This window comes from Plasmodium yoelii, assembly GCF_900002385.2.
Source record: "Plasmodium yoelii strain 17X genome assembly, chromosome: 7".
Lineage (NCBI taxonomy): Eukaryota > Apicomplexa > Aconoidasida > Haemosporida > Plasmodiidae > Plasmodium > Plasmodium yoelii.
Window position 1 is genome coordinate 784,720 of NC_036179.2, and position 21,745 is coordinate 806,464.

Sequence of the window (21,745 nt, forward strand, 5' to 3'; positions counted from 1 at the left end):
TTTTATTCCGAAAGTAATAGCATAGTTATGTTAATATATATATGTGATTCCTTATGTAGTTACACACATATATATATTAACATAACTATACATGCTTATGTGTACATATTATATATATGTGCTTGCAACGTCGCTGCAAAAATGCTAGGTATTTATATGCGTATACGAAAATATGCCTAATAAAAAAAGGGCGAACAATATGAAAAAAAAGAAAAATGATATTTATATTTAAAGCCATTTTATTCGCAAATATTTATTATAACATTGTTTTTTCTTTTCACACAAAAAATAACAGTAATAATTATATATATATAAAAAAAAATAATAATTTAAAAAATTTCAAGCTTAAAAAATGTAAATATATGTCTAAAAAGTGTAATACAACATTTTTGTGCATGAATAATGAAGAACAAAATAATGATTCATTAAAAAAAAATAAATCAGGGGAAAGCTTAAAATTTTACGGATTCTCACATATTTATAAACATTTTAAAACAGATCAATCAAATATAGATTCTATAAAAAAAGGAAAAGATGAAAATAGTAAAACATCTCATGAAAGTTCTATCAACAATGATTTTATAAAACAAGTTTCACCATTTTCCAAAGAGAATCAAAATGATGCAAAGAAATATCTAGAAGATAAAAATTGCACACCAAATCCAGACAATAATAGTGTAAATAGTATAAGTGTTAACATATTAGTTAAAGATGAACCAAATAGGATACAAAAAATGGGGTTTGAGAATATATATGATTATAGCAATATATTTAAAGAAAAAGAAAAAAAAATTCATATAAAAAAATATGTTGCTAATATATTTCAAAAATTACCAAAATTTAAAGACAATCTAAAAGTAATTAAAGATGCATTATTGTATCTAAAATTTATAGAAAAAGGAAACTTATATTTAATTAAAGATTTGGATAAAAAAAGCATAAATTCAGAACCATATGATGATTTTTCAAATAAAAAAAAAAAAAAAGGAACAAAAAAAAATAAAATAAAATTAGAATTAACTAGTATTTATAATAATATAAATAAAGAAAAACACACAAAAAAAAGAATATGCAAAGAATGTTGTATTAAAGTAGATTTATATACAAAACTTTTATCAAGACCTTTAAATAATATTTATAATCTCCACACAAATCTAAAAAAATATTTACATCCTTTTCAGTATAGTCTATATGAAAATGCTATAACAAATATGTATAAAGATGGAGATGCTTCAATGCCACTAAATGATGTATTAAATAGTATTATGCAAGTAAGAAAATTAATAACAGCAACTGGGAAAGCATATGCAGGCCAAATGAAATATTTAAAAACATGTAGAGAAATATTTAACAAATTAAATGAAGCTATAGTTGATTTAAATATTATTTTACAATCAGGAAGAAAATGGCTAGATTTATATAATTCTTACATTAAAAAAATTAAAAAAATTAAATATATTGATATAGAAAAACCAGCCATATCAATTATAGGTTGTACTAATGTAGGAAAAACTAGTATTCTAAATTCTATTACAAATTCTAAATCTAAAATAGCAAGTTATAATTTTACAACTAAGGAATTTAACTTAGGTCATTATTCATTTCTAAATCAAGATGATATATTTACAGCACAAATTATGGATCTACCAGGACTTATAAATCGAAAAGAAGAAAAAAGAAATATCATGGAAAAACTTTCTCTTTCTTCTTTAAAAAATATACCATCTGGAGTTATCTATGTTTTTGATCCATTAAAAAAAGATGATCATAAATTTTCTTCTTTAAAATCACAAATAGAAATTAGATATTATTTAAGAGGACTCTTCCCATTTAGACCATGGATTGATGTTATAACCAAATCAGATCTAATTGATTTTTCAATGGTAAATCTCCCTAAAGATTTAAAAGAAAATGCCATTTTTATTTCAACAGAATACAAAGATTCATTATTGCCACTAAAAGAAAAAATAAACGAAATGACATTCGAATTAAATAAATTCTTGCTCAAGCATACGATGGAATAATCTATTTTTTTTCTTTTTTTTTTTATATTTTTTTTTCTTAAACTGTCATAATTCTTAAATATTATTCTTATTATTTTGATGTTTTCATAAATTATGTCTTTAATTTAATTTCCATATTATTTGTTTCATTATCCGTTTCATTATTCGTTTCATTATTCGTTTCACTATTCGTTTCACTATTCACATTTTAAGGTACCTCAAACAGTATGGGTTGTTTCTATTTGTTTTAAATATTCCCATCAATTTTAACGTTATAAATAGTATAACACATTTCAAAATGCTAAATTAGTGCTCTTTTATAGGCATTAATTTATTATATTTTTTTTAATTAATATAATTTTTTAATATAATTTTTTAATATAATTTTTAATATAATTTTTAATATAATTTTTAATATAATTTTTAATATAATTTTTAATATAATTTTTAATATAATTTTTAATATAATTTTTAATATAATTTTTAATATAACTTTTTAACATGAAAATAACGATAACTTGGCAATTCCATTAAAACACTGCAAACAAATTGCAAAAAATATTATGAAAAAAACAGTTTAACTACTAATCAGCAATTTAATACAAAATTAAACTAAATACGATGAACAGCTATGTATTACTTTTCTTTTTTATAAATCTGTTCAGAATAAATATGGTTTCCATCATATGTAACTTGACCATTTTTATGAAGTTCTATGTAATTTGTACCAGTTAAACTATTCTCACAATTATACATTTGTTGATTAATATGTTTTGATGATTTTGTATTCTCTGAATTTATATTTATATGTTTTAGTTCTTCGATACTGTAATTTATATTTCCTATCGTATTGTTTCTAAAGCAAAATGGGTTTTTAAGAAAGTTAACACTAATTCCATTTACCTGAACATTGTAACCCGCATCAATGTCAGGAATATATGGGCCATTAAAAAGTGTGGTTTTCATAGTTAAAAAGAAAAAATATAAATTAAAAGAAAAAGAGAAACTGTTTTATACACAAAACAATGATTGCCTAATAGACAGTATTATATTTACTTTTAAATATGTTTATATTTTTTAAAAAAATGATTTATCAAATGAAAAAAAAATATATATAAATTTGTAGTAAATGTCTATAACCAACGAAAAACAGTTTATTTATTGTAATTCGTTATTTTGGTTAAATCATATTTTAAAAAAAGAAAAAAATATAATTTTAAAATATATTCATATAAGTATTTTTTCTGGAAAATGGCTAGAAAACATGTAATAATTTTATGAACAAGTAATAATTTCTTTATTTCTCCATGACCATGCAATAATTTTCCTGTTTTTTCTATGAACAATCAACCAACTTTTGTATAGTTTTATAGCTATTAAATTTTGTCTTTTTTTTTATTACATAATAAGGGTGAAAAATAGGCTATATAGCCTTTATTGTGTGTGGAATATTATATTTTTTTAAAAGCACTTTGAAAGTTTTGGCATGTTAAATTATATCAATATTTTTATATACACACAAATTTACCCAGAAAAGCCCATAAATTGTTTTTATTTAAAACAGCTATTATATTATATTATATTATATGTTTTTTTTTTTTTTTTTTTTCTTTTTTTTAATTTAATATAGAGTTAATTCAAGATTATTATAAATTATTTTTAAAATTTATTAAGTATTATAGATGTTTCAGCGATTAATATATCATTATTAAAAAACGCTGTCATATATATATATAGGAAAATTGGTGGTGGTTAAAAAAGTCGTGGCACATTGGTTGTAAAAAAAAATATATATAAACTTGCTTATTATAAATTGAAAAGACTCTATAAATTGTCAGTATATAAATTATATTTTTTTAAAAACTTCCATTGTTAATATTGAAAACATTTTATGAAAATTTCTTTAGTACATATATATTGTATTGTGTATATATAAAGTTGATTTTAAAAAAAATGAACACACACACGCACGTACACACAAATGAAAAAAAAAAAAAAAAATATATATTTTATATAAGAAAAAACAACGAAAAAGTCTATAAGTATAAATTTCCCTTAATTTTTTACAAAATATATATTGAGAGTTTATCAGTATGAAAAAATTAATTACGCTCCTTTAAATAAAATTTATATATAATTTTATGGAAATTTATTTGGGAATTAACACATTTTAAGAGAAATTAATATATATAAAAAAAAACAAAAAAATGTAGAAGTGTGCAAAGTTGTTATTGATTTTAATTAAAAATTGCTAAATATGTGCAATTAGATATTCATTTAATAATTTTATTTAATTATAATAATGTAAAAGTACAATAATAAAAAATAAAATAAACAAATAGTTAGAAACATCACCATAAAAAAAAAAATATATATATATATTAAGAATCTATAAGTGTTGCTAAAGAACAAAACAAAAAGTATGTTATATATATATATTACAACAGTTGCATAGAATTGCTCTCCCATTTACACACAAATGATATATTGATATTATTTTAGTTAAATAAGACTGTGTTTTTAATTATAATTTATGGTTTGTTTTAAAGGAAAAAATTAAAAAAAAAAAATACATATACATATACGTGCACACATAAAATAAGGTATAACATCATATATTTTATGATTATGCTTTAGGTTTAAATCAAACATTTAATTTACTTTTTAATAAATCTACCAAAGCGATGGGAAATCGATGTTGCACGGGAAGAGATGTATGAAAATAAATGAACAAGGAAATAAATATACATGCACAAAATAATTTTTAATTTTATGGAAATATATCTTTTTATCATCCATTATAAGCATGTGTGTTATATTTCATTTTTATTTTATAGTTACTTTATAAAAGCAAGCTTCAAGAGCTTGGAATTGAGGGATCAAAAACAATAAGAAAATTGTTATCTTTTACAAGTAATTTTTATTTACATCATTTCATAAAAGCCTTGAATTAAATTTCATTTATTTTATTTATCGAATTGCATTAACATATTTTAAGTTTATATTGTGTTTATTTTCAAAGATTAATTATGTACTTTTTTTCTAATATTATAGACAATGATATTATACGATTCGATAAAGCATATGACGAAAATGATGTGCAAGAATTTGTGAATTTGTGTTCTTCAACATGCGAGGTAAAAACAAAAGATGTATATGAATATATCATGTGTGTAAATATATAGTTTAATTTAAGACTATACATTTTTAATTAATATGTATATTTATTTTTTCTCAAATTAGATTGAAAAGTTAGAGGATAGAATGCACCCATGGGCTGCTGACCCCAAAACGATTGGCGCGTTATCAGCAACTCAATTGGCAATATTGGCTAGCAAAGAAAGTAGGAAAAAAAAAAATAAAAATAATAGTGCATTTAGAATAACATGTTTTATTTTTTATTATCTGAAATTTATTTGGAATACGTAAATTGGATATATTTTCTAAAACCCTTTTTGTTAGATGAGCCACATTATAAAGACGCAATTCGTGAATCAAATGGAATTCCAGTTTTTATAAACTTATTAAAATCACATGTAATATATATCTTTTTAAAAATATTTAAATTTAAGTCGTGTATAATTATTATAATATTTTCTGTGCATTTTTTTAAACAGGAATTAGATAGAGTACACGCAGCGGTCGTAGCCTTATCATTTTTATCAGTCGATAGTTAGTCAAAATAAACGAATAAAAAATAGTGATGGGAATAAATTATTTTGTGTTAAAACGTATTTTATAGCTATTATAAATTAGCACCTTTTCATATTTGTGCCCTATTTCATCCTATTTTGATCTCCCCCATTTACAGATGTGAAAAACTGTATATGCATGTTTGATAATGGAGCCTTACCATATTTGATAACAGGAATGAAATCTAACATAGATGGAATGAAAGCAGCTTGCGCTCAAACGTGTCGAAATATATTTGTCTTAGGTAATAAAGAGGGGGCACGGATTAACACTACATATATATATATGGAGATATGGAGATATGGAGATATGGAGATATGCATGTGTGGATAGAAAAGTGTATTTTCTACAATTCTCAACACAGCAATACAAACACATTTTTATTTATTTTTATAATTTCAAATTTGCAGATAAAAATTACAAGAAGGAATTTCTAAAACTGGGTGGAATAACTCAATTAGTCAATTTATTAGAATTGTATAATTAAAAAGGAAAATACGATACATGTATTTATTTTTTCACATATATTAAATATATTAAATATATTTATATATATATATATATTGAAGATGCTACTATTTTATTATGTCTATTTTTTTATCGAATTTATTTTAGATCATCTACTGATGATAACCAACCTTTATATACCCAGTTGGAAGCTATTTATCATTTGGAAGATTTTATATTGGTTTGTTCCAAAATTACAAATACATATATAAGTTCATAACAAGCTTATTATATATTTTCATAACAAGCTTATTATATATTTTCATAAATCTACAAGTTGTGGTTGTAAATAAATATGTATATATTGCACCAATCATAGAATACGTGCATAATTAAATGGGGAATGTAGTCGTGTTTTATTTTTTTCCATTTTTTCATTTTTTCATTTTTTCCACTTTTTCAGAATGATGGGGATGAAGTTCCTCAGTTTTTAGAAGCAGTAAAGAAATCCGATGCCATTAAAAATTTAAAAGCTCTCCAACAGGTATAAAAACAATGATAAAAGATGTAAAGTTAGTTAATAAAGTGGATATACATGGATAGATACATGCGTACAATTATAACCTTGTATATTTTTTTAGTGCCCCGAACAAGATCTGGCTGAAGCTTCAAACGTTTTACTTTTAAGACTGACCGATTAATATATTCGCTTTTTATAATTTTTTTCTTTTTTTACTTATTTTATTTTTTGTTACTTAAAATTCATAAATTGTACTATTTTGTAAAAATAAAGAAACAGACAACTTTTTTATTATCCCATTACACACATGTTTGCGCATTTTTGTAATTATATACATGTTTGCGCATTTTTGTAATTATATACATGTTTGCGCATTTTTGTAATTATATACATGTTTGTGCATTTTTGTAATTATATACATATTTGCGTATATATGTATTTATCTTTTTTAATCATTTAGCATTTTTGAAAAAAAGTTATTTGTTTCACTAAAATGTGTAATTATTTATAATGTTGTTAAACAAAATAATTTTTATAAACACAAATAATTAAATGACACTTAGTATGCAACGGCTCACTTGCGCAATGACCCGCTTGTGCAACTGCCCACTTATGCAACTGCCCACTTATGCAACTTTATTTTTTTCCAGTTTTGCATTAAAAAAATGTAAGTATGCGAATTTAAAAATTCGATTTAACGTTTTTAAAATGATATTAAAGGAAATAAAATTATTGAGGAGAATAAATTGGTATATCTTTAGATTGTAAAAGCATTTCAGAAAAGTTCGAAATTTTATCTAAGCCTCTTATTTCTGTTTTTAATTGAGGCATACAAACAATATGAAAATAATTTCCATATAAATTTTTAATTTGTGTTAAATATTTAGATTGTAATTTTCTTCTAGATATATAAACATCTTCTAATTCTTTAGCTTTTAAAATTAGAGTATTAAATGAATCTTGTATATTAGTATCTTTAATTTGTTTTAATAAATTTTCACATTTTTCTATATTTGCATCGGGACAAATTAATGGAAAAACAACTTGATTTACAACAATATTATAACAAGATATATTTTTTTTTGTAAGCTCTTGAATTAATCTTTCTGTTTCATATACACTTAAAAATTCTGGAATACATACACATACAAATGTTGTTTTTAATGGGTTTTGGAAATTTTCCTGAATACTTATTGACATAGTATTTAAATGATTTATCTTATCATACATTCCTTCAAATTCCATTTCATTATTTGTTAAGCTTTGTAACATATTTAATGTTCCTTTAAGTTTTTCTTTTAAATTAATTAAATATCCTAATGCTTTTTTTAATAAGTCAGGAAAAGCTAAAAGTCTTAAGGTATGTCCAGTAGGTGCAGTATCAAAAACTATAACAGAATATTTCATATTTTTTATGGATTGCATTAATTCAGCAAAACATAATGCCTCATCAATTCCTGGAAAGCTTTGTAATAATTCAGGAATTATACTATTTAAAAAATTTGATTGGTTTATTTTAAATGCAGTATCTTCTGAAAATGTTGTATCTATTTCCATACAATATAAATTATCAAAAGAATTTATTAATGTGGGTTTATTTGTAAACTTTTGGTTAAATGCATCACTGGTATTATGTGCAGGATCTGTTGATAATAATAAAACGGATTCTCTTTTTTTAGCTAATTGAATAGCTATAGAACAAGATGTTGTAGTTTTTCCTACTCCACCTTTTCCTCCAACAAATATCCAATTTAATGATGTATTCTCAATTAATTTATTTAAATTAGTTTCGTAAAATTCATCTTCACATGAATCACTATCTAATGACAACGAACAGGATAATGACGATACATCTGACCCACCCTCACTCATTTTCTCACCGACTTTTACAATCTAACAAACAAAATAAGCAAAACAAAAAATAGTCGAGCTAAAATAATCGAGCCAAATAAATCAAACCCAATCAAATGAGCCAAAATAAATCTATATTTCAGTTCCCTTTTCCAACATGCATATGCATGTGTTTTTTTTTTTTGTTTTTTTTTTTTTTTTTTTTTTTTTTTTTTTTTTTTCAGAAATGTTTCTAAAACGTTGAGAACGATTTAAATTGCTTCGGAAAATACAAACTATTTTTTAATTTAAGAGTATTTTTTTTAGAATAAAAATTGTATTCATTTTTCTAAAAAAATTAAATATGTATATAGATACACATAAATTTATTTAAATAAAACGAAAACCGAAAAATAAAATTGGCAAAATTGGCAAAATTGGCAAAGTTGGCAAAGTTGGCAAAATGTACATATGTTTTTTTTTTTTTTTATTTTTTTTTTAATGTGATAAAAAATGATAATTATTGAAACTGACAATTTTTTGTAAAATATAATTATTACATTTTTATGCACATATATGCAAAAAAGTTAGTTAATTTTCAATAAATAGTTATACTAAATTATAAATGTATGAGATTATGATGTATGCATAATATATGTCATATGATGGCTATTTTAAATATGTGATATAGCATAAGATTTTCCATTCTTCTCTTTTTTTCAAAATACAATGAAATTTGTATGTTTGATAAAACAATGGAATTATAAACATTTTTTAAGATCCAGATTTAATAAGTTTAGTTCAATAAATTATGAAATAAATCAAGGAAAAAAAGAATTGAGTATTTTTAAAAAATTAATTGTGATAGGAGGAGGAGAATGGACAGAAAATAAAGAATCCGAAATAGATGAAAAAAAAAAAAAAAAAAATTTTGAAAAAAATAATGTAAAAAAATGGGATATTTTTTTGGAAACAAATTTTGATAGAATAAAAAATGAGTTAAAAAAAAAAGAAAAAGAAATTACAAATTCATATGAAAAATATCTATATGAATGTATTCAAAATAATAATTATAATGATTTATTAATAGCAGATATTATATATCAAAATGGACAAAAAATATTATGTATAGGAGAAGGAAACTTATCTTTTAGTGTGTTATTACAAAAAAAGCTTTTAAATTGTAATGTTGTTGCTACTTGTATGGAAAATGAAAATTTATTAGAAAAAAATTATGGAAAATTATTCATAAAAAATAAAAAAATTTTAGAAAATAACGGTGGTATATATATAGAAAATATTAATGTAGAATCTGTTGATAAACATTTTTTAAAAAACATGTTTGATATTATAATTTTTAATTTTCCATTTACATTACCATCAAAAGAATTTGTAGAAAAAAAGTGGAATAAACATGGCGAAAATGAATATGGCGAAAATAAACATGGCGAAAATAAATATGACTATATTAAATATTATAAAAAAACGGAATATTATCTGATGAATAAACTAATATATTATTTATTTAAAAATTCATATGTCTTATTAAAAAATAATGGATATTTACATTTACGAATAAATGATAAATATCTAACTTGTAGCTTCCCAAAGAATTTTAATTTACATTTTCAACAAAAAATTAATTTTTATGATTCCTATTGTGTATACAAAAATATGAAATACATTCCTTCCCTATACGACCACCAATTTGTTACAACTGAAAAGAGTGGAAAAAATGGAAGTGAAAAAAATGGAAGTGAAAAAAATGGAAGTGAAAAAAATGGGAATGAAAAGAGTGGCAAGAGTGGTAGTGGTAGTGGTAGTGGCAGTGGCAGTGGCAGTGGTAGTGGCAGTGGCAGTGGCAAAAATGTTATGTTCACGTCGCATGGGAAAATTTTCAAAGGCTTTAAAATGGAACACACATCAACATTAGTTTTCAAAAAAGTCGAAAAAAAACAAAACGGAAATAGTTCGTTTATTATAACAGATTAATAAGTTAGTGGCTAATCAAAAAAAAAAAAATAAAATGCAAAAATAAAATGCAAAAATAAAATGCAAAAATAAAATGTAAAAATAAAAAAAAAATAGTCTATATTTTATTTTTTTTTATATTAAAGCCATTTATTTTGTTAGTGTGTAAAATATCATAAATAATTGAAACAGAAGAAAAGTTGAATGGGGATTTAAAATGTATCATAAGTTGCTTATATTTTTTAGTTTTTTCTGTAAATATTTTATTATATTTTTCAATTTTATTTTTTAAATTATCTTTTAATTTTATTTCATTAAAAAAATTGTTATTATTACAATATTTGCTTAATGTTTTATCATTTGAATATAAATATTTTTTTTTTTTTTTTTTTTTTTTTTTTAATTTATTTGTATTATATCTTAACAAATTTATATAAAGATATTTATTCCAATAAATTGCCATATCAGCAGCAATTAATAAAATATTAATATTTTTTGATTTTATTAAAATGTATGAATATAAAAATAGTTCCAATATTTTTATTAAGATTTTTTCTTTTTTTTTTATGTCTTTTCCTTGAAAATAAGTTAAACTATCATCACTTAAATTATTATTAATATTATATTTATCTGTTATATCTGACAAAACAAATAATTCTTTATTGTTTATAAAAATTTTATCATAATACTCATAAATTATATCCTCAATTTCTTCAATTTCAAATCCTCTATAAAAATAATAATCATTATTTAGTTCTACCATTTGATTGTTAACATATTTATTTTTTCCATCTTTTATACATTTTCGAGGATACATATTTGAATTTTTACAGAATATATATTTTTCTTCGATTTCTTTATAATTAGTAGTTATGAATCTGTTTAGAATATGTTCCGTAACATACTCTTTTATGATATTGTTCGGAAAGGGTGGGTCATCAGGGTCAGCACTATCAGCATCGGCATCGGCATTGTCAGCATCGGCATTGGCATTGGCATTGGCATTGGCATAACTTTTCCAATTTTCCACATAACTGATATGCGAATAAATCAAATGAATTTTGTTATATAAATTTTCTATAGAATATGTAGAATCTTTAAGTTTGCATGTTTCAAATAACATTTTAAATTCATTTTTTTTTAAATTTTTAATAACACATGATGCAACATAAAAAGATCTATAAAATATTGATTTTTTATAAGGATAAGAAAATTTGATAAGAATATGATTAATATTATCAAGTAATGGTAAATTATATTCCGGGTTTATATTATAATTTGTATTTTCATACAAACATATAGATACATCATTTCTTGTATTCAATTCTACTAATGAATATTTATCAAGTTTGTTTGCATTATATATTGATATTGCTTTTAAACCATGTGTATATTTAAAAAAATAATTTATGTTTTTATATTTTTGTACTTTATTTTCATATATAGGACATAAATTACATGAATAACATATCAATTCTACTATTCTTTTTACACAACAATTTGGTGGATATATAATAAAAATAATGTTATTCGCATCGTCTGATTGGTTTGGCCAATTTTGTGCGCATTTTTTGGGACATTTTTTTGGACAATTTTTTGGACAATTTTGTGTGCATTTTTTGGGACATTTTTTTGGACAATTTTTTGGACAATTTTTTGCAGCTTTCATCGTGTCACAATTCTTGTCTCGTTCGGCCTGATTTGCTGCATCCAAATTGGCGCTCTTTTCTTCCTTTTCATTTTGATCTAAATTTGGGAATTTTTTTTTTAGAATTTTATACAAATGTAATATTTCATTTTTATGTCCACATATTTCATATAAACTATTGGGTCTAAAAAAAACACCCCATAAACTTGTAATTTTTTTTAATTTTTCACATTTTTTTATATTTTTTTTAATCTCTTTTTCACTCAAATTTAAAACATCATTCTTTTTTTTATCATCATTATCTAATTTATTATTTTCTTCTTCTAAATCGGTATTATTCAAATCATAACATGGGGATATGTATCCAGAATAGAAACTGCTATTCGATTCTGATGTTTCACAGTTGTATATGTCACCAAGATTGGGGCTTTTATTCAGGTCGACAAAGTTGGGTGCCTTATTCAGGTCGCCAAGATTGGGTGCCTTATCCAGGTCGACAAAGTTGGAGGCCTTGTTCAGGTCGCCATCATCAGCCTGCCCATATTTTAGAACCAAATTTAAATCACCAAGTTCGTTCTGAATAAAATTTGGAATGTGTATCGAATCGTGAATGATACATGTTTCAGAAAAAATTTGTGTAAATTTGTTTAAAAAATATAAATATTTATGGAAATGAATTTGATCAATTTTATATTTAAAAATATGATAATAATTTTTATGAAAAAAAAATATAAAATCAGATAAATTAGAACTAAGTTTATTCGAATTTATATTATTTAAAAATAAGAAAAAGTTATTTACACATTTTATTAATTTTAAAATAAATAAATTTTTTTTATCTAACTTGTCATCACAATCAAAATTATTAATATGTGTTAATAACGATTTTATAATATTACAAAATTTATGAATTTTATTATTTAATAATTTTACAGAATAATTTTTTATATTACTTTCATTTATTAATAATTTATATCTTTTTCCATTATCTTTATTTATAGGAATAAATAAATTTTTATATTTATTAATATTTATTTTTAAATGTGATAAAATTGTTTTTTCATTAAAAATATATCCATTATATTTTTTTATTTTATTTAAAAATTCTGGAAATATATCATATCCTATAAGTATAGCATTACAACGTCTTAAATTATTAGAAACATTATATCCATAATATTTTATTTTTTTAGATAAAATATAGTTACTAAAGAATGTAAATTTTCCTATAATAAAAAATGTAAGAGGCTTATTATATTCATCTTTTATTGGAATGAATTTATTTTTATGATGACTGTCTTCGCATTTCCCGCCTTTTTTACATTTCCCACTCTCTAATTTTTTATAGTCATTATATTCTTTGTCAAAATAGTGCTTATTTAATGTTCTCAAAACTTTTATTCTTTTTTTTTCATTTAGTATATCTTTTACATTATCATTTAATTTTAAATCTTTTTTTATTGTTATTAATTTTTCTTCAATATTATCTGTCATTTCGTAATAGTTATTAATAAATCTGTTCATACTGTCTTTTTCGGCACCGCCCATCTCGACACTGCACATCTCGACACCCCCTTTTTCTATCCCACCCTTTTCAGTCACATTTTTTACAAGTGATAAATTATCTATAAAATTAAGTTGATGTCCTTTATTTGAATCATTTTCTATTTTATGTGTACATATTTTAAAGGCACTATTTCTTGACATTGTCGTTTGGTTTTCTTTTTCTATATTTAATTTAGTTGATATGTTTGTAGTTTTATTTAGTATTATACTTGAACTTTTAAAAAATACATTATTATCTGTACATGGAATATTATTTTGTATTTCTTCATCTTCACTAATAATATAGTTTTCATCTTTTTCGCCTTTTCCACCTCTTTCAAATTTTTCATTTGGAGTTGTTTTTTCTACAATTAAATTTGTTCCTAAATCTACATTCCAACATGATCTTCTATGATTTAAATTTATAATATTTTTTTTATTTTTCGAATCGCTATTTATAAAACAGCTAGCTCGTGAATTTGGATGACATGTTCTATGCTCATTATTATGTATTCCTTTTTGTATGCTTTTATATTTTTTTTTAGATTCTAATTCTGCATCAGATTTAAATATATCACTATAATCTGTTTTATTATCATTACATGTAGATGCATAAGTATTATATTCATTGTTATTTTCTATATCACAAAATAAATTATGTTTTGAAATTTTTCTATTTATTTTATTATATATTTTTATATCCTGATCTTCTATTTCACATTTTTTTTTATAATTATAATTTTCTCCATCTGAAATTGAGTTTCTTTTATATGAACGTTTTCGTTCCTTTTCCCATTCATCTACGATATCACATTTATCTGTATATGTGTTCAAAATGGTTCCAACACATTTTGAATTTTCTTTGCATTTTTTTTCAGATCGAAAAATTGTAAAACTGTTTTCTAAATCTGAATTAGTATCTGATGATACATTTTCATCTACATTGACTTTAATTTTTATGTCGTCTCCAAAAAGTGTTATAACAGATTTTTTGTTTTCTTTATTTTTTTCACCTTGCCCGTTCATATTATTTGTGTCGCCTTTTTTACCTTGCCCGTTCATATTATTTATGTCGTCTTTTTCACCTTGCCTGTTCATATTATTTATGTCGTCTGTTTTACCTTGCCTGTTCATATTATTTATGTCGTCTGTTTTACCTTGCCTGTTCATATTATTTATGTCGTCTGTTTTACCTTGCCTGTTCATATTATTTGTGTCATCCATAATTTTTGCCATTTTTTCGGCATTTTCAAAATAATTTGTTGTTTTTTTTTCTTCACTTTTTTTTTCTTTTAAACAATTTTGTTCGTGTAATAAATTTTTTCGTTTTCTTCCACGTTTTTTAGGAATATTATTTTTTTTATTTTCTGAAATTATTTGATTTAATTTTGTGTCTTTTAATAATATTTTTTCCTGACCATCATTATTTTCTTTAACAATTTCGAATTTTTGTTTTTTGTTTAAGATAAATCCATTACTATTTGTTCTTTTTATACCATTAAATAAAATTGATTTTAGTTGGGTATTTTTTTCATCCTTTTCGTCATGTTTTTCATCTTTTTCATGTTTTTCATCTTTTTCATCTTTTTCGCCAGCCTCTTGTGTGTTATAGATAGTGTGCATATCATTTGTATTATATGATTGGAGTGATTCGATGGGTTTAGTTTTGTTTGTATTTTTGGATAATAAGCAGAATTGATTATTATTTTCATTTTCATAATGTGGGTTAGTTATATTTTTTAATGTCTGCTGATCATTACTTAATAAAAGATGGGTATTAATTTTTTCATTATTTTTTTTGAGATCAGTTTCTAAATTATGTATTTCAGACGCCTTGTCATGATTAGCTTGTATTTTATACTCTTGACAAAATTCTATAGTTTCAGCATTTTTTAAATTACATTTTTTTATTTTAAAGAAATTTGTTATTTTGTTTGATTCCTCTTCCTTATTCCCTTTCTTTTTGTTCATATTTTTTTTCATATATTTTTGTTCATATTTTTTTTCATATTTTTGTTCATACTTTTTTTCATATTTTTGTTCATACTTTTTTTCATATTTTTTTTCATATTTTTTTTCGTATTTTTTTTCGTATTTTTGTTCATATTTTTTTTCGTATTTTTTTTTTCATATTTTGCTGTTTGGCGATTTAACAGCTTTATCGCGAATTCATTAGCTTGTTTTTTGCAAATGTAATCCTTATGAATAATCGTATTTTTATTTAAGTATTTTTTGTTTGGCTAGCTATTTGAGGTTTAACAAAAAAGTAATAATAATGCTAGTGATAAATGCTAGCGATAAATGTAAATAACAAATAAAGTAATATATTATTCTTTACACTTTTTCTGTAAATAAATAAAAAATTAAAATGTGTATACACGTTAATATATATTAGATTATGTATACATATTCTTAAAATTTTTATCAAGGAAAAAAAGAGAGAAAAAAAAAAAACAAAAACAAATATATTTATAAAATATAAATACTAAAAAAAAAGAAAAGAATTTCAGAAAGAAATGTGCAACATCTGTAATATGCACAAACATGTGTATGCTTTTTTTTTTTTTTTTTTTTTTTTTTTATCACGAATAATATAATGTATTAATACATTGGTGAATATATATGCTTATTTTTAAGACAATTTTTAAAATGGAAAATAAAATTGGAATTTACAAAATATGCGAAATATTCATTGGATTGGTAAAATAGTGGAAAGATATTGTGACTGGCTTAAAATTGACTTAGCATTTTTTTCTCTTTTCTTTTTTCCTTTTTCCTTTTTCCTTTTTTCCTTTTTCTTTTTTCTTTTTTCCTTTTCTTTTTTTCATTTGCATGACCAAAAATACGCAGCAAATAATTTAAAAGACAGTGATTACAAACATGGCATAGCATAGGATGCCATACCTTATTATTTATATTTTCACAATTTTATTATTTTGCAAAATGAGTTTATTTATTATTTCCTCTATTTTTTATCTATGAAAAATAGAATAAACATTTTTTTTAAGGGTCATTCATTGTAGTATGGTCCAACATACATTTATTTTTTATATGCCTCGACCCATTCACACATATATTTATATATATATTTATATATATATTTACAAAATAGATAATGTAAATAAAATAGCAAAGCGATATATAAAAATACGAATAGCTTATTTCATATAGTTAATTTATATTATTTTTCCCCATTTTTTCCCCATTTTTTCCCCATTTTTTTCCCCATTTTTTTCCCCATTTTTTTATAATTTTAAAACAAATTGAGACTTTCTCCTACATACATATACCCAAACTTCCAAGTTGTTTACATATCTATATTATTGTTAAAAAAAAAAAAAAAAAAAAAAAAAAAAAAGGAAAATGATGTATACAATTTGGTGTTCATTCCATAATATTTTCTTAAAAATTACAAACATTTAAAAAATATTTCGACGCTATATATAACATATGTAAGAATAAGAGCATAGGGTGGCCTAATTAAGTTTCCATTTTTTTTGAAATAAAAATAAAGAAGAAAAAAAAAAAGAAAAAAAAAACATCCATGGGATAGTTTTATATATATTTAATCACTCATTTTTTCATGAGTGATAATAGATTTTCCGAATAACTTCCCTTTCCTTTTCTCTCCTTCCCTTCCCTTCCCTTTTCTCTTCTTTTTTTTTCTTCTCTTCTTTTTTTCTCTTCTTTTTTTTGTGGAAAAAAATAACAAAATGAATGAGGATGAAAACGAAGAAGAATTTTTTCTTAACATTTTCCGAGGGGGGCCAGGTAAACATTTTTTTTCAGAAAATGAGAATTTTTTTTTAGAAACCAATACACTTGAAAATAATATAAGAAATGAGTTTTTAAAAAATATAGAGAACCCTTGTTTTTTATCTAAACTATGTGAATTAAAATATAAATTTTTATATGATTTTTGTGTTATAAAAAAAAAAGAAATTCAAAATAAAATATGGAAAGATATAGAAAATGTTGTTAATAATTTATGTGATGAAGATGCTATTAATGTGTATAAAAATTTAATTAAACCCTCCAAAAAAAATGATGAAAATATATTTTTGGGTTATATAGATATACACAATAATAATGGAAAAACAACTAAAGATGAATTTGATTCAAAATATTTAATAAGAGACATAAAAAATAATATGAGATCAAATTTACCTCAAAATGTAGATTTAGAAAATATATTATGGAATAAAATAAATTTAAATAAATATAAAAAATTTAAAGAAATAAATAAAAATATTAATATATTATGGGATATATATATAAATTATAATTTTTTAAATTTATATAAATGTAAAAATAAAGAAATTGTAAAAGATATATTAATAAGTCTAATAAAAAAAGATAACCATTTAATTAATACTATTCTAGGAAATAATAAAATTAAATTGTCTAACATTTTAAATATATATAAAAGAGATAAAATTGAAAATACCCAAATTAAAATACCAATTCTAAATACTGAACCAGATGCACACAATGAAAATAACTCTGAATCACCTTTTCATTTAGATGCTGATTCAGTTGTTGAACAAACTCATGACATAGTAAAAGATAATTTAAATAATATAAAAACTGGTCAAAGCGGCCAGCCAAACGGGCAGTCAAACGGTCAGTCAAACGGTCAACCAAACGGCCAGTCAAACAGCCAGTCAAACGACCAGACAAAATTACAAGAATCGAAAGATGGTTCAATTAAAAATATGGGTTCTTTATTTTCCCCAACATATAATTCAAATATAATTTTAAAAACAAAAAAAGATATTTTAAAAAAAATAAAATCAATGAAAAACGAAACAGAAAATGAAAATAATATAATACATGAATTATTATTATATTCTATTAAAGGAGAATTACAAATAAAAGTAAAAAATATTGTTAAACTTCATCAGGTCGGGCAAGGTGCATATGGTGATGTATGGATGGCTGAAGATATAGAAAATAATAAAAGAATTGCTTTAAAAAAATTAAAGCTAAATGGAAATAAAGAAGGACTAGCTAAAACATACATAAGAGAGATATCTATACTCAATTCATTACAACATAAAAATGTTGTTGAACTTATTGGCGTTATTCGTACAAATTTGATTCCAGAAGAAAATAAAACACATAATATTTTATACAATTTTGAAAATAAAAATCAACTTTTAAATTATCAAAATGTAAAAGATAAACCCATTGATTCGTATATGATGCCAACTTCAGTTTTAAAAAAGAAGTTAGCCAACGATAGGCCCGTTTCTCAAAATAGGCAAAGTAGCGAAAGTAGCGAAAGTAGCGAACGTAGCGAAAGTAGTGATAGCAGCGAAAGTAGTGACGGCATTTCTTGTGATAGCGATTCTCATTTGTGTGATAAGAATGCAATGGAGAAAAAAGTGAATGCATGTGGTTCTATTTGGATGGTCTTTGAATACGTCCCGTTTGATTTATCTGGATATAGTGAGCTGCTTCGAGAAGAACGTCAGCAAAAAGATAGATATAAAAATATGAATTTATTTACAATAGGTGAAATAAAAAATATAATGATACAGTTATTCCAAGCACTAGAATATTGTCATAAAAATAATGTAATACATAGAGATATAAAAATAGCAAATTTATTAATGGATGCAAATGGTATATTAAAATTAGCTGATTTTGGATTAGCTAGATTTCATATAGATAGTTTTGCATCTAACATGACAAACAGAGTTATTACTTTATGGTATAGACCACCAGAATTATTATTAGGTTCAGAAAATTATTCAGCAAGTGTAGATATGTGGAGTTGTGGATGTGTTCTAGGAGAGTTATTAACAAGTAATCCTTTATTTACTGCTGATAATGAATCAGATATTTTAAAAGTTATAGTAAATAAAATAGGGTTACCCAATAATAATGATTATAAAATTTTGAAAAGATTACCATTATGGAATAAAATAAAATTTAATCCAATACATCCAAGTAATATCAATAATTTAAATCAAACTAAAAAAATAGAAACAGAAAATATTATAAAAAATTTAAATGGTGTTGGAGAAATCGGATTAGATCTTTTCAAAAAACTCTTAAAATGGGATCCTTTAGAAAGAATATCAGCACATGATGCTTTAAGCCATCCATGGTTTAGAACCCATCCTTTACCTGAACCTATTCAACAAAGATGTAACATTAAAGCTGCTCATAGTTTTATGACAAAAAGTTATAAAAAAAGAGATGCTCCAAAAGTTAATTTAAAAAAAAAAATACAAGAAAATTTTAGATTTATGAATGTTGGAAAATATAGAAAAATGTATTTTATGAATAAGTATAGCGGCAACATTCCTCAACAGTTGGCTTCTCAGCTAGCCCATTCTCTTCCGCCAGGTAAATTGCACATTTATCATGCGTAAAATCATGCGAAAAATAATGTGAAAAATATTATGAACAAGTCATGTGAAAAATAATGCGAAAAATAATATGAACAAGTCATGTGAAAAAATAATGTGAAAAATAATGTGAAAAATAATATGAACAAGTCATGTGAAAAATAATGTGAAAAATAATGTGAAAAATAATGCGAAAAATAATATGAACAAGTCATGCGAAAAAATAATGTGAAAAATAATATGAACAAGTCATATATTTTTTGCTTTTTATTTTTTATTTTTTGCTTTTTATTTTTTATTTTCTGCTTTTTTCTTTTTATTTTTTTTTTTCTTTTTATTTTTTAACTTGTGGCACCCAAGTTTACCAACCCATTTAACGAATCCTTAATTCAATTTATTTTACATTCGCAGATACCGAACCCCAAGGAATAAAAAACAAATACGCTTCAAACGAAGTTGAACCCAAAATTGGAAAAGAAACCAAAACTGGAAAAGAAAACAAAATAGATAATATAACTCGGATACAGGAGAATATCCAAACAGATCAAGCCAATGCTAAAATATTGCCTAATTCTGCAGACTATTTTGAAAAAAAAAATATAAAAAAAAATAATAACATTCCAGATACAGAAATAATTAGTAAAGAAGATGGATGTGGATACAGCAAATATGATAAAAGTTCACAAAATGAATATGAAAATAAATATAAAAATATAGATAAGCAAAATAAATATATGAATAAATATCAAAATGATAACAAAAAATATTATAATGAACCAGAAAAGAAAAAGCCATCTGATGATTATAGACCTGGCTATGAATCTAATAGCCAATGGGGGAAAGGAAGTTACATAATTAAAGACAGACGAAGTAGGGAAAGGCGAAGCAGAGAAAGGCGAAGTAGAGAAAGGCGAAGTAGAGAAAGGCGAAGTAGAGAAAGGAGAAGTAGAGACTGCCGAAGCAGAAACAGACGAAGCAGAGAACGAAGAAGCAGGGACAGACGAAGCAGAGACAGAAGCAGGAACAGAAGCAGAGACAGAAGCAGAGAACGACGAAGTAGAGACAGTCGGAGTAGGGAAAGGAACTGGTATAGAAAAGAATATTGGAAGAGAGATGGATATAAAAAGGATTATCGAGATAGAGACAGAAATAAATATGACGGAAGATATGGAGAGAGATATGGGGAAAGATATGATGAAAGATATGGAGAAAGATATGATGAAAGATATGGAGAAAAATATGGAGAGAGATATGATGGAAGACATGATGGAAGACATGATGGAAGACATGATGGAAGACATGAGAGAAGACATGACGGAAGATATGATGAAAAATATGATGGAAAACATGACGGAAAACATGACGGAAGATATGATGAAAAATATGGAGATCGATATCGAAGTGAAAATAAAGAAAAAGATAAATGGAGAGGGAAAAAAAGAGAGTATGAAAAAGAAGATGAATTAAATAAGCCAGGAGAATTAAAAAAGGAAATAAAAGAAGAAAAAAAAAAAAAACAAAAATTAAATTCAGAAAATATCAAAGATGAAAAAAAATAAATTACTATATTTATGATCAAAATTTTGTACATAAATATTTGTTATATTAATTGATATTAATTTTTTTTTTTTGTTAACATTGTTCATTCATTTTGTTAGTATACTTTAAAGGATTCATATAGACAATGCGAAGAAATTGGTAGGTAGAAGTAATGAAAAGTAGTTAGGCA

The 21,745-nt window shown here is 23.4% G+C and overlaps 7 protein-coding genes across 7 annotated transcripts; 4 read left to right on the forward strand and 3 right to left on the reverse strand.

Moving 5' to 3' along the window:
- Window positions 1–215: 215 nt before the first annotated feature.
- Window positions 216–2,024, forward strand: PY17X_0716900 (GTP-binding protein, putative; the record flags this gene model as incomplete). The annotated part of the gene is made up of 1 exon (XM_724977.1): window positions 216–2,024. The coding sequence occupies one exon, from the start codon at window positions 216–218 to the stop codon at window positions 2,022–2,024; it is 1,809 nt and encodes a 602-aa protein (XP_730070.1).
- A 615-nt stretch (window positions 2,025–2,639) lies between these two features.
- On the reverse strand, window positions 2,640–2,969 carry PY17X_0717000 (conserved Plasmodium protein, unknown function; the record flags this gene model as incomplete). The annotated part of the gene is made up of 1 exon (XM_724976.1): window positions 2,640–2,969. The coding sequence occupies one exon, from the start codon at window positions 2,967–2,969 to the stop codon at window positions 2,640–2,642; it is 330 nt and encodes a 109-aa protein (XP_730069.1).
- A 1,718-nt stretch (window positions 2,970–4,687) lies between these two features.
- Window positions 4,688–6,844, forward strand: PY17X_0717100 (armadillo-domain containing rhoptry protein, putative; the record flags this gene model as incomplete). The annotated part of the gene is made up of 11 exons (XM_022955563.1): window positions 4,688–4,717; window positions 4,841–4,916; window positions 5,058–5,140; window positions 5,247–5,346; window positions 5,466–5,539; window positions 5,621–5,675; window positions 5,815–5,940; window positions 6,107–6,173; window positions 6,312–6,384; window positions 6,607–6,687; window positions 6,785–6,844. 11 exons carry the CDS (start codon window positions 4,688–4,690, stop codon window positions 6,842–6,844), a joined length of 825 nt encoding a protein of 274 aa, XP_022811826.1.
- Window positions 6,845–7,392: 548 nt separating this feature from the next.
- On the reverse strand, window positions 7,393–8,535 carry PY17X_0717200 (arsenical pump-driving ATPase, putative; the record flags this gene model as incomplete). Its single annotated transcript, XM_724973.1, has 1 exon — window positions 7,393–8,535. One exon carries the CDS (start codon window positions 8,533–8,535, stop codon window positions 7,393–7,395), a length of 1,143 nt encoding a protein of 380 aa, XP_730066.1.
- Window positions 8,536–9,222: 687 nt separating this feature from the next.
- On the forward strand, window positions 9,223–10,485 carry PY17X_0717300 (conserved protein, unknown function; the record flags this gene model as incomplete). The annotated part of the gene is made up of 1 exon (XM_724972.1): window positions 9,223–10,485. The coding sequence occupies one exon, from the start codon at window positions 9,223–9,225 to the stop codon at window positions 10,483–10,485; it is 1,263 nt and encodes a 420-aa protein (XP_730065.1).
- A 97-nt stretch (window positions 10,486–10,582) lies between these two features.
- Window positions 10,583–15,628, reverse strand: PY17X_0717400 (conserved Plasmodium protein, unknown function; the record flags this gene model as incomplete). Its single annotated transcript, XM_034637487.1, has 1 exon — window positions 10,583–15,628. One exon carries the CDS (start codon window positions 15,626–15,628, stop codon window positions 10,583–10,585), a length of 5,046 nt encoding a protein of 1,681 aa, XP_034493458.1.
- A 1,742-nt stretch (window positions 15,629–17,370) lies between these two features.
- Window positions 17,371–21,575, forward strand: PY17X_0717500 (cdc2-related protein kinase 3; the record flags this gene model as incomplete). The annotated part of the gene is made up of 2 exons (XM_719181.2): window positions 17,371–20,014; window positions 20,428–21,575. The coding sequence occupies 2 exons, from the start codon at window positions 17,371–17,373 to the stop codon at window positions 21,573–21,575; spliced, it is 3,792 nt and encodes a 1,263-aa protein (XP_724274.2).
- Window positions 21,576–21,745: the final 170 nt, after the last annotated feature.